General features: G+C 42.6%; 2 protein-coding genes across 2 annotated transcripts in view; one reads left to right on the top strand and one right to left on the bottom strand.

The window, feature by feature from the left end:
• The window catches only part of LOC118424571 (vacuolar-sorting protein SNF8-like), an 18,961-nt gene extending 6,145 nt beyond the window's left edge, over positions 1-12,816 (bottom strand). Inside the window, exons 1-5 of the mRNA XM_035833197.1 lie at positions 12,639-12,816; positions 10,643-10,693; positions 10,316-10,454; positions 7,809-7,913; positions 6,263-6,332 (exon numbers count right to left, since the gene is read on the bottom strand). Of these exons, the coding sequence (XP_035689090.1) occupies positions 6,263-6,332; positions 7,809-7,913; positions 10,316-10,454; positions 10,643-10,693; positions 12,639-12,692 (419 nt within the window). The 5' untranslated portion in view covers positions 12,693-12,816. The remainder of the gene's footprint in view (positions 1-6,262; positions 6,333-7,808; positions 7,914-10,315; positions 10,455-10,642; positions 10,694-12,638) is intronic.
• The window catches only part of LOC118424537 (trichohyalin-like), a 565,429-nt gene that overhangs the window by 147,712 nt on the left and 404,581 nt on the right, over positions 1-13,136 (top strand). The window lies entirely within an intron of this gene.

Raw genomic sequence — 13,136 nt, 5'->3', positions numbered from 1 at the left:
AGTCATTTTTATTGGGCTTTCTATTGTGTATTGTATCTTGTATTGTTTGGCTGGCGTACTTCAAGAAACATGACAAATTAGAAAGCTAAAAAAAACGGACTAAAGTGAAACGTCAAAAAACAGCCGGAGCCTAACCTCTGCTTGGAGAGTAGATAACCCCTCGTTGCGCTGACTGAAGCCCAGGACTTACATGTATCTCTGAGCAAGACATGTGTTAGGAAGAAAGTCACCACCTGGGGTTCTTGGACAGTCCCTGTGGGATACTTGATAATTGCACATGTATCCTTTGCAATTGTATTAAGGACAAAAGCTGACCTTGTTTGAACCTGCATAACAATAATTACTTGAGGATTTTCCTCTCTGGCCTGACAAAATCACCTAAAAGGAGGATCAACAAGCCAAAAAAAAGGCATGGTTGTAAGCCATAGTGGAAACACCAGCAATATCCATCTGTCACTTGCCAACAAGCCCTTTAAAGTTAAAGCTGTGTCTTTTCAACCAGCACAGATTAACAACTGCTTAAATGGTCAGTTGGTGTCTATCAGACCCCCTTCGGTCAGCATTCATGGTACCAGACCCGACTTTGTGGATATGAACAAGGCGTGAATTGTCTTGATTTGCATAGAGCCAGCAAAAAGTGGCACATGGAAAGATTGCTCTCTAAGCAGAGGTTTGGCTCTGGCTGTTTTTAACATGCTTCAAGGAGGTTGTTTTCAACCTCCTTGCATGCTTTTAGGCATTTTTGTCAAGTTTTCTATTTTAATATTGTACCGTTTCCTTCATGTCTGCTGGCCAAGTCCTTTAACACATCAAAAACAGCTGGAGCTGAACCTCTGCTTGGAGAGTATGAAAGATAGAATCTCTGTGTCACGCCGGTTACTCTCCAAGCAGAGGTTGGGCTACAGTTTAGGCATTTTTCAACTTTTTGTTTGGCTTTGTTCCTCCTGTCCATTTGCGCGAAAAAAAAGTGCAAAATAGGAAGTTCGACAAAAACGCCTAAAGCACGTCTGCTGGGTGAAGAGTTTTGGCAGATGTTGGATGTATGATATTCTTCTATAGGGTCTGGCCCAGGCAATGTCAAACAATGAATCTTAAATGTCTTGAGGAGGCAGTAAAGGTTAACAGGCCTTCTCACATGCTGAACCACATCGTGAGGACTGGCTTGGAAGAAGTCGGCTTGAGGCCATCTTTCCCACTGACACAGAAGTGCAAGGTCCTTCACAATCTTGCACTTTTGAAACACAAGAGGCAAGTAGTAGTCTCCTGGCTCCCAGGATTTTAACCCGGGCCCACCAGCTCACGAACCTAACACACTAACCACTCACTGGCTAAAAGGTGACAAACCAGACCATGTTAGACTGGTCAGTTGGTGCCTTTTGAACCCCACTTTTGCACAGTGATTCTTTGTCTGTGATCAGCACTTAACCTCTAAATCTCCAAGCAGATCTTGCGGTGTCATAAGGATAGGGAAGGAGTTTAGCTGGCAGAAATGGCTTAACTCTTCCCCAGCTTATAAATACTATCTTATGCTACTGCAAGATCTGCTTGGAGATTATGAACCTCTGTCTTACTGAAGCTCATGCATTCCTTCATGGACTTTCAAATGCCTTCAAACACATCATGTTTCTTAATATTGCCACTAAGTTTCCTCTGGATCCCCTGATCATCCCAAATATATATCAAGACTTGGCTGCCAGAAAAAAAAGATTTTATGATTCAGAAACGTGGCTGACATATCAGATTCATGTCTGAAAACGTTCACTTTCCTCAGTGACGCCACAAAGTATGACACCACGTACCTGGATGTAACCTGGATCCAAGCTTTAATGGTATATAATAAAGTGAGAAGTTGTCTGGCTATAGTGCTGTGCACAGCACTGCCTAATTTCCCATTTTTCCAAATGCTAAGGTTGCCATTAGTAGGTAGTCCAAAAGTGTTGAGCCCGATCAAGTTGGTGAGATCAAGGAGGATCAAGGAACTTTTATTGATGAAAGCTTCTTGATCTGACTTGAATCCTGTAATCCAACCCAGAAGTGAATTTTCAGGTTTCTTCAACTTTAAAGTTCTAATCTGAAATTTTCTTTGCCTGACCAAGGACGTTTAATATATGAAACTTCCTTGGCCCAAGGAGGTTTAAAAAAATCATTTCAACCTCCTTGCTTGGCCTGACTGTCCACCAGGCTCTATAAAGCAGTTGTGTATAGAAATTTCACAGTGTTTTGGGAAGGTCCCTGTGGGACTTGCTAATAACTTGCTAATTGGGGAGCATGCCTTGACAATAACTGACCTCCTTTCAACCCGCATAACAATGTGCATAATTACCAAAAAGAGGAAGGTAAGCGCCTTATATACAGCCTGCCCATGTAGTAGGATTTGGAACCTAAACTACAAATAATCTCTGGAACAAACTTTTGCCTGATGTTTCTATTCATATGAATCACCGGTAACAGCTTCATGGCATTCATGGCTTCATGTTAAATTGTTAATGGTCCAAAAGATAACTGTACTTTGTACCAGATCAAAACCCAGGTTATCATTAAGTCCTTGGTTTGGTTATCAAAAAGTTTGTTGTTACTTTGTTGCAGGGCTTTTCAACACCTCTCTATAGCACATGCTAGCACCTGCAAGATAGTCCATAGGCCAGGACCCCAAATTTCACCTATCAATACCCTATGCGGACTGCAGTGGCAAATTATTCTAAGTAGTAGAAGGCCTGTGGCATATATTGACATGTGACAGCCATTCTGGTTTGGTAGCTTTATTCTGGCTATCAGTATCTGATATCAGCCTTCAAACCTATCACCATCTAAATGATCAGGAATTTTTTTTGTCTTAAACCAAGGAGCTTTTATCAATAAAATCACAAGAGACCTAGGCCTGGGGTAGCCAAGAGTAAAGATTACCAAAGGCAAATAGTAAAGACTAAAAATCTATTCCATTAGGTTGCTGTTGGAAAATCTAGGTTAGGTCAGTGAGCTCAGAGCTTTAAAACTCCTTTGTGATATGCAAGGTAAAGCAAGGAAGTTAAACCTCCTTGGGTAAACTTAGTCTACTTCTTCATTACCAAGTTGCAACTACCATTCATTTCTCTAATTACCTGTCATTATAAATTAGTGCATGCATTGTTGTTGCTGGATTTTAAACACCTACATGTAGGTGCAAAGGAGATTAGAGAATGGCTTCTCTAAAGATGGGTGAGAAAGGGGAGGGGAAAGTGATTATCACACTCTTGTCATAAAAAGGCCTTTCTCACAATCTCAAGGACTTTAAAGCATGAAAAGAGTTACAGCTGAGGAAAGGGTGTTACTGGTCAAATTGTTCTTTTAACTGATCGGATCTGGTGATGGGTGATATATCATTTCAATTAGAAATGGATTAAAAACAGCTGTTTAAATAGAGATTCATTAAAACACCAGTGAATTAATTTCTAGGCATCCACGTACCCGGATCGGGACACTTCTATGTGTTATGGCATCGCATGACAGGTCAATGCCACATATATGATAATAGATGATCAATGTTGCACCCTGAGGGGTTTATAATAAAGCCTGGTTGATTTCTATAACCCAAAGATACCAGCGATCAGCATGGCTAACAAAGTGATTCATGATTTACTTGTCCAGAAGATGAGCAAAATTTTTTACTATAGTTTAGAATTCAGTAAATAGTTACTGGAAGTCCCCAAAATAATTTCATCAGGTTGGTAGACCATAGGATAGGAGTTCAAATCCTTTCATCTAGAAAAAGTGTATACGGTCAGTAGCATTCTGAGAAGTTCAAGTTTTCTTGTTAATGTGGGCACCCTTACATGAGGGTCTGCAAGAGAGGGGGTTGTCTTGGTAATGCTTAACGGTGAATTCAGAAGGCGGAGTAACGCTTAACGATAAATTCAGGAGGGCTGGTAATGCTTCTGAATGGTAAATTCAGGAGGAGTTGCAAAGCAAAACGCGCAATCCTTTCGTACAATGCTAGGATTGTTGTACACAAGCACACCTGCCCCCCCCCCCCCCCACACACTTCCCGGCATATTTTCATCATTTTCAACACCGCATACTCCTATGCAGAGGGAACAACTCCCATAACATACTCCTTCTGGCAAATGTCTGGTCCCTCTGCTTGCTTACGTTAGCTTTTCGGTTACTTTGGGCTTCGCCACAAACCAGCTGTCAGCCAATCAGAGAAGATGCCTTTCAGTTTTCTAAAGGGAAATCTTGTTCTAAGTAAGGAAAGTCCTATTCGTGACCGATGCTATCGTCACAACGTTCCATGCCAGGGTGGTTTGTCCGTCCGGTTCTGCGTCAAACTGAGAATAAGGTACTAATCAGTATATAATTATAGGAACTGTGGGTAGAGGGCGATCGCTGCCTCACCGAATATTACCCAAAAACATGTAGAAACCATCATCCTCTTGCTGCGGTAACAATTTCGTCAGCATGCATATTGGCAATTTCAGTGCTTAAACTCTATCTTATGCATGGTACAGGTGCTAATGGAGGTACTACAAAAAATAATGTAGATCCATTTCTTTGCTGACTTCTGATCCTTTAAATGTTTTTACTTAGCTTATGGATGCTAAATGGATAGTTCTTGGGCACTCAAATTGGCTTAGATACTCATAAAACGTCAGTATTGAGGTTAAAGAAAAAATAGAAGAGGTAACTAATAGTAATTGCCACAGATTCCGTACCTCTGAAAAATATGAGTACCTCTGAAAAAATATGAGTAACCATTGCAGGACAGGCATTTTGTTAAAGACAAGTTAATTCATAGGGCAGTTTTTTTTTCTAATGCCTCAGGCATCTCCGGCAACATAATCAATAAAACTAGGAAAATGAAACAATAAACAATGCCTACAATATATATCTATTTTAGACATTGAAAGTCAAGGCTAAAACAGCTAATGAAATTGGCACAGTTTAACAGTTTCAAAACAAAATCAAATGCATACAGAACTCTTCCTGTCATTGCTTTAGATATTAATTTTAAGGTCATTTCTGCAGGAATTCCTGCAGAAATTCCTGCAGAAAACATTCTTCCTGCAGGAATTTACCTTTGTCCTGCAGGAAATTTCTGCAGGAATTCCTGCAGGAAAAAGTTTTTCCTGCAGGAATTCCTGCAGGAAAAACGCTTCCTGCAGGAATTCCTGCAGAAATTCCTGCAGGAAGAAAATTTTCAAAATGAATATTCATGAAAGTTATTATCATATTTCACAACTGTACATCATACTTGTCAATCATATGTAAAGACTTTTCACCAAGTGCTTTTATATTGAAAATATAAGCCCATTTCAAAATGGGAAAAGTGGAATTCCAAAGTTATTGTGGAGCCTCTTCTTAGTAGTTAGGTTAAACATGAAAAACACTTATCTATATTCTATCATTTTCAAAGTCAAAGTCAAAGTTCCTTTCTGCGCCTGATGGCGCATAGGGTGGCGCTCATCTCTGTTTCAGTAGCCCTGGGCCACACAACTTTGTGCAATCACTACAGCAGGGGGATAGTCCACTGGTAGTGGCGTGTGTTCAACTTCCACACTCTTTCCTGAATGCTGAGTGCTAAGTAGAGAAAATAGCATGTACCATTTTAAAGTCTTTGGTATGACTCAGCCGGGGATCGAACTCACGACCTACCAAATGCAAGGCGAACACTCTACCCACTCGGCCATTGCACCGGTGTTCATCTTACTGTACTTTATATATACTCTGTATAACAGTAGTATTACATGTACATTTGACACTTAAGAAAGTAATCAAGAAGGATTTCAGACTTCAGGATGATAAACTTTTCTCTGTCTACTCTTGGAGAGACTGGCATCAAGTCATCATCACCATGGATAAACTCACTACAAGTAAACTGAACTGAAATGTATGTTTGATGACAAGCTAATCTATCACAGCATAGATATACATTGTTCACTGAAATACGGATCACAACAAATGGGTATAATTTACCATCTATCAATAACTCTACAAGAAAGGAACCTTAACTGTTGCTTTTCATCTCCTAACATAGCTAGCCATAAATGTGTTCCCTCAGTGTCTATCAGTTAACAGAACCTTGTTGCTAATCATAATATTGAGGAAAGAAATATGGGTGTTCCCTCCCTTTGACAGAAAAAAATTGGAATATCAAAAGTCAAACTATATCAGGAGGTAAGCATGGTTGTACTGAGACAATATCTATTTAGTCATTGAAAAGAAAACAACTGGAAAACCATCAAACAGAGAACTGCATTTGCCCCGCCTGCAGACATGTGCTACTCACTTGCTGACATCCTGTCTGGCCCTGCTCTTCCCTGCTATCCTCTCTCTCAGCTCGTCTAACATGATGAGTCCTGAAACAACCAGGTAAAGGGTTCAGCTCAGTACTGTAATAAGAATAAATGCAAGAAGGTGGCTGCAAAAGAGGTAAGAAGAGGTAAGAGGTAAATACTTCCATTCAACCAATGCATGTAACAGGTTGCTGGTGGTTTAACTGCTGGCATACAGTCAAAACTGCCCACAATAAAATCTGATAATATGTGTACAGCTTGGTGGTCATCACAGAACCTTGTATATAGCTTGTGTCAATAGGAAAAATTTATATCATGCAAGGGACCAACAAACCATGGTCACATTGGTTAGGTGTTCAGTCTTTATGTACAGTTGTAGATGTGGCCACTTGTAAGTTGTACCCTATCCGCAGTGCCCCCAGGCGAATCTCCGGAAGAAGGTTAAGGTATGGGCAAAAAAGTCCGGAGTGTCGGCCGAAGGGTCACTGAACGGTCTACGAGCAGAGAACGTTAAAAGGGGCGGGTGGGTGGGCGTTTTTAATCTCCTTACTTCCCCAAACGTTAACCCTCTCACATCTCTCGTACAACACATCCCCGGCAACGGGGACGGCCTGAAATATGCTACACCGATCTTCTTGTCTGCGGCTGGATCAGCGAATGTTCAGCAGGCCGCCCTGAACTCACCCAACATCTTCTTCTTCGCCACATCCCAGCTACCTCCGATGCGGGCTACCACAGTTTTCCAATCCCTGCAATCCAGTGTCTTTCCAAATGAATCCTACTTTATCACAAGCCCCGCCAGACATTCCAGTTCATTTGCCTTGTCTACTCCCCTCTCTCTTTTCTCTTAAGAAACCGAGCTCCGAGCCATCCGCGGTAGGCGTAAACCAGGCCTAGCCACTTCACCCGCGCTTGACGAACGCAACAATAGGCGGGATTCATTTCCATGTTCCCAGTTCACGATGAGTTGTTACCATCTCCGCCTCAGGATAGTGTCAAGCTATTTCTCTTGATGCTGCTTGACAAGTTTCTGAACCGTACCAAACCTCACAAAGTTCAGACGCATTATGAATTTCCATTTAGTTCCCAGCTTCATGCGCCTGTCTTTCCATACCCTCTTAATACTTCTATACCATCAACAAAAAATCAAACACCCTCAAGTCACTTCCGCCCATGTCTCTCTGCTTCTCTAAAGCTCTCCAGCTACCTCCTTCCGACATCTCCGGCGTAGATCGGCCAAGATATGAGAAAGCAAGGCTCCAGGCGTATAAAAGGTTCTATGGACAGGTGAGGATGTACAGGTGGTTAATGAGAGCACGTGGACTGCTCCTGACCAGGTGTCGCCTCTTAACGACGCGAAACCCGGTCAGGAACGATCACGCGCCTCATTTAGAATAGTACCCAGGTTTGACTCTATTGATAAAATTGAATACATGTACTCTTTATTAAAAAAACAAAAACATCAGCAACAGGTTCATACACAACAGATACATCTGATGGAAACATGAGATTAGAGGTGAAAATATATGAAGACCTCACCTCCATTCCTGGGTTTTGTGGCTAAACAGACCTCCACAATCTGAACTCCCAGCTCGTAGTAGAAATCTCCAATCCCCAGCATTTCTGACCAGAAACCTTTCCCAGCTGAGAAAAGAATACATGTACACTTACAGGAGTACAAAACTTTGGTACAATGCTTTGCTTTGTATCAAAATACAATGAGGGTGAAAAAGCCAAGTGACTAGATAGGCAAAAATACATTTATTTTGGAGTGAATCCATCACAAAAATATCATTCAAATTCAAAATTTGGTATGAGTGCCAATCAACAAATTTAAAAGGAAACAGTGTTGCGTGTCTTGTATTGTTGTGTTCATTTCCCATTCTTTTTGGTAACCATTCAGAATGTACAATTGTACATGCAGTATAATTTTTGGTAGTAGGGTAAGCAAATGATAAAACAAACAATACACTGAAGAAATACTACCGCAGCCCTTCACATGTGTAAGTACAATGTGAAAGAAATATAGTGTCGTTTTTTTTTTTAATTTTCTTCCCTGTCCTTGGTGCTGAAAATGGCATCACCTATATATCAGACTCAGAAGTTATCAATGTGATGCTCAAGGGACAATTAACATGGTGGCTCAATGTATAATATCACTTTTGACAAAGATTTAAACAAATACACACAACTAAAGTTCAATTAGCTTGGGGAAGCTTTCGAGACGAACTCTGTCTCTTTGTCAACCCGGGAGTCTCATCTTGGAGTTTCTCTGTCACGTGACATTTGATGGACATTGTCACGTGACAAGACACAGTCATACACAGGTCTCAGGTAGTGGCGCCCCCTGTCCTTGTTCAAAGTGCTCTTCTGTCGACGGATCTGGATGGCCTCCCGCACACCCCTCGCAAACCAGTCCGGGTCCTGATCAAGAACTTTCACATTGTCCCAGTCAATCTTGTGCTGTTTCTTGCCAACATGCTCCACCACAGGCGATGACACGCTGCTGGGTCTCTTGTGTTCCTGTAGACGGGCTCGTAGTGGTCTCTCGGACTCCCCCACATATGTTGCCGGGCAGTCAGCACAGGAGATGTGGTAGACCGTCCCACTGCGCTCCAGCATCTTGATCTTGTCTTTTGGTGCGACAAGATTACGTCTGATGGTGTTGATGGGTCCGAACTGACACTGCACCCCTTTGCTTCTGTAGAGTCGCATCAGTGTTTCGGAGATGCCTTTGATGTATGGTATGCTGACTGTCCCCCTGTGTGCCCCACTTGTCTGGTTGGAAGGAACATTTGACCTCTTGCTTCGTTTTGTCCTGCTTACATGGAATAGCCAACACCCGCAGACCGAGAGTGCTTTCTGTATATGTTCGAGTTCTAGGGTCTTGTCACTTTCTTCTGTGACAATCACATTGGCTCGGTCAGTAAGGGTCCGTACTACACCAATTTTGTGCTGGAGAGGGTGATGGCTTGAGAAGTTCAGATACAGATCTGTGTGAGTTGGTTTCCGGTAGATGGTGGCATAGAGCGTACCATCAGGCCTTCGGTGAATCAAAGTGTCCAGCATCGGTAACTTGCCTTCTTTCTCCCTTTCAACGGTGAATTTGATGGCACTGTTTATACGGTTGATATGCGAAGTGAATTCTTCTATCTTGTCCTTTCTCTGGATCACAAATGTGTCGTCTACGAAACGGCCCCAGAGTTTGGGGGGATGGGGTGCGGTTGAGACCGCCACTTCCTCGAAGTGTTCCATGAAGAGATTCGCCACGATGGGGGAAACAGGTGACCCCATCGCCGCCCCTTCCACCTGTTTGTAGTAAGTGCCGTTGAAGACGAAGTACGTCGTGGTGAGACAGAACCGTAGAAGTTCCACCACCTGTGGAGCCTTGAGGTTTGTTCTTGATGAGAGGGTCTCGTCGTTCCTTAATCGTTGCTCAATGACGTCAATCGCTTCTTGGATGGGGGTACTGGTGAAGAGTGCAGTGACGTCATACGACACCATCTCCTCGTCCTCACCGACGGTTAAATCACTGATCATATTTACAATGATAATATCACTTATGAGCCTTTTAAAAAAAGGAATTTGAAAAAGTTGATCACAGTCTTCATACAAAATTTGGCTACAAACATGACCCAGTACTTGATGCTACAGACATTATGGGTGGAATCATGGCCTGTAGCTAGCATCTTATTATAGGGGGTCTGAATTTCTTGGTGAGTTGCGGTAAGTGATATAGGCACGACTATTGTTAGGGGACTCTAGGGGCATCCACCTTCCATGGTGCAGAGTTTAAGAGAATTTTAAGTTAAAGTGGTGCATTCTAAGGTACAAAAGTATAGCCAGAGAGGGCACAGAAGAAGACTGTCACCACAGATGACCTAGTGACATCCCTGGTCAATTAGATTTTCATGCTTGTCAGAGTATTGCCCATTGTAAGGGTGTCTAGTGCCTCTAAGCACATCCAATGACCCCATGAGGCATGCATGGCTAAAAGCCTGGGTGCATCTTGGCTACAAGTTTACTGTGAATATGAAGCCACATACATGCCAGTGGATCTACACCCACAGCAGCACACATCTCTTGGAACTGTCGACGGAACTCTGCATTCCGTCGTATGTCATCCTTGTGCTTGGTGGCAAATTCCTCCAGGTGCTTTTGAAATGTCTCCAGCTGTTTTGACATCTATATTGGGGAGGATACATGATTAATATTTCCAACAAGAATGACCCACTATAAGTCAATTGTTACTGATAGCAAAAATCTTGCCTTGCAAAGCATTCTCTGACAAGTTTCAAGATGGGTTTTCTGAGAAAAATAAAGCAGGATGTACCAAATGATAAAAAGATTCTACTTATTGTTTCTATTCTCACCTGTGCCAACTGATCAGCTGCAATCTCAGTTCCCCTGTCCTTGTATCTTGCCTGTGTTCAACAGAAACAAGTGCCTTTAAAAAAGCTGGCATTTTGCCAAGGTTTGCGTGTGTGAATGTTTTTTCTTGTTATTGGAATGTGCTGAAACTATTGTTTATGTTTAATGGATGTTTAAAAGGAAACAAAATGACATTTGAAAATCCCCCTCCTCCCCGGACTCGAACCCGGATTGCACGGACCACAGCTCTGCAAAACAGGCTGACAGGCTGAATAGGTATTTGTGTAGCAACCCCTGTGACGTTGGAAGTCACTACCCCGCATCCCGGCACACTATTCCGAAAACGATTTCTCAGCAATTGTTTACCCCCTGCTTAAACTTACTTTCTTTACATTGTCACGGTCTCCATAGTAAAAACTACAAATCTGGTAAGTTTGAAGGTCCTGTTCTTTTTTGATCTTCAAGTTCAATCAAAAATCGCCAGGTGTTCGAAACATGACAAGGTCTGTACCATCCTGTATCCATATGAGCTGACCTCTGAAAATCTGTGACTGGTTTTCCAGTGCTGAACGGCCTTATTCCAGTGCTGAAGTTCCCTCAGCGCTGGAGTTACAGTGCTGAACCCAATGCGAGCACTGCTTTTCCAGTGCTGAACTGTCGTCAGCACTCCGTTACCAGTGCTGAACTCGCGAGCCAGTTCAGAGATCATTCAGAAGTGGCCATGGTTACCCAGTGCTGAAACCATGTCAGCACTGGAACCGAGTGCTGACATACAAAAGTAGCGGGTTCCACACTGGATTTACCAGTGCTCGGGAACCTTTCAGCGCTGGAAGACCAGTGCTGTAAAAACTTCAGCTCTGGGCTTCCAGTGCTGACATTTCTAAAGCACTGGAACGTCCCAGTGCTGAACGTAATGTTCGTGTAGCATGTGCCCATATCTGTTATCAATATTGCAACGCTACGCGGGTCACGGGTTCCTCACTTGGCTTCCAGTGACGAAAATATATTCAAAAGGGCGTCATCACTTGACGCCCAGTGACGACGAAAGTTCGTCACTGGTTTCCCAGTAAAGAATTGCTTTGTTCCAGTGATGAAGCTCTCTTGGTACTGGAATTGCAGTGATGAACCTTGTCTCGTCACTCGATTTCCAGTGATGAACTCCGCTCGTCACTGGGGACCCAATGATGAACGTCATTCGTCACTGGACACCGAGTGCGGAACCATCGAGGTCACCGGTTCCTCACTGGGTTTTCCAGTGATCGGTGATTCTTTGGCACTGGACACCGAGTGATGAAATTATTTCGGCACTGGGCTTACAGTGATCACATCCTAATCATTAGCGCTGGAACGTTCCAGTGCTGAGTTCGATATACAACAAAAACACCCAAATTCACATGTCGCCATAGCCGTGTAATTGTTAGATTTGCCGAGGAAAAAGCGGCGATGATAGTATAAACTGAATAACAGAAGTGCAATACACACGGTGGCTCCCAGCAGTTGGTTTCCCGGAGTGCGGAATATTTGTTGTCACTGGGTTACCAGCTGAAGTTTCCTCATCACTGGAAAACTAGTGACGATAAATATTCCCCACTGGAAAACCAGTGACAACGCGACTTTGAGATGAGAAATTTACCCGTGACCTCGGTAGTTTTGCATCAATATTTTAAAAATAACTTATTAGAGCCCCATGAGACCTTGTCTAGCGAAGATTGACACTATGGGTTGACAACTAGAAGTCCAGTGCTGAGCCACTTCAGCTCTGGAACATCAGTGCTGAGAGAGGAGACTAGACCGCTACTTTTGTATATTTGCTGCAGAGAATGTAAAAGTAAGTGCTTAACGTTATTTGTATAAATCACTGTATGTCGTGTGTTCCATCTATGTCTGTCTGTAATGTGGTGGAGTTTTATCTGTAATCCCAGCCCCCCACCCCCATATAATTTTTGCAAATGGGGTGCCAAAATAAGTTTGGCACCCCATTTATGAATGTAACGTTACCTCAGCCAATTTCTTCTTGGCGATGGCGCCAGCTCCCACCCCACGTCTCCTCATTTTTCAACTGTAACAAGAAAATAGTTCTCCAAGTCGCCGCGATACGTCAACTGAAAGCAAGAAGAAAACTCACATCACGAAACTGAGAAACTTGATGCCTAAGAGGGCAAGGAAACGGACGTGTGTTTGTTTTCAGACCTATAGACAAAAAAATCAATTTCAAAGCAAAAATGTCTCCTCAGATTTTATACATTAAAGATTGAAAACTAAAACTTATATCAGCATCATGTTTTCATGATAAATGGTAACATGATCGTTTTATCTGACTTTCCTTGCATGGTTACGATTGCATGCTGTCGCCTTTCCTGGGCGGGTCAAAGCTTATGAGACTATCACACTGGAAAATGTGGGTGTAGTTGAGCAATATATCTTTGATTAAAGTGTAATTCTGATGCGTTATATGAAATCTTATCTAAATCAAGCACAAAAATGCTTCTTAATCTT

This window comes from Branchiostoma floridae, chromosome 10 (genome assembly GCF_000003815.2).
Source record: "Branchiostoma floridae strain S238N-H82 chromosome 10, Bfl_VNyyK, whole genome shotgun sequence".
NCBI classification, from domain to species: domain Eukaryota; kingdom Metazoa; phylum Chordata; class Leptocardii; order Amphioxiformes; family Branchiostomatidae; genus Branchiostoma; species Branchiostoma floridae.
The sequence above is the reverse complement of the archived record's forward strand: the minus strand, read 5'-3'. Positions and strand labels throughout refer to the sequence as shown.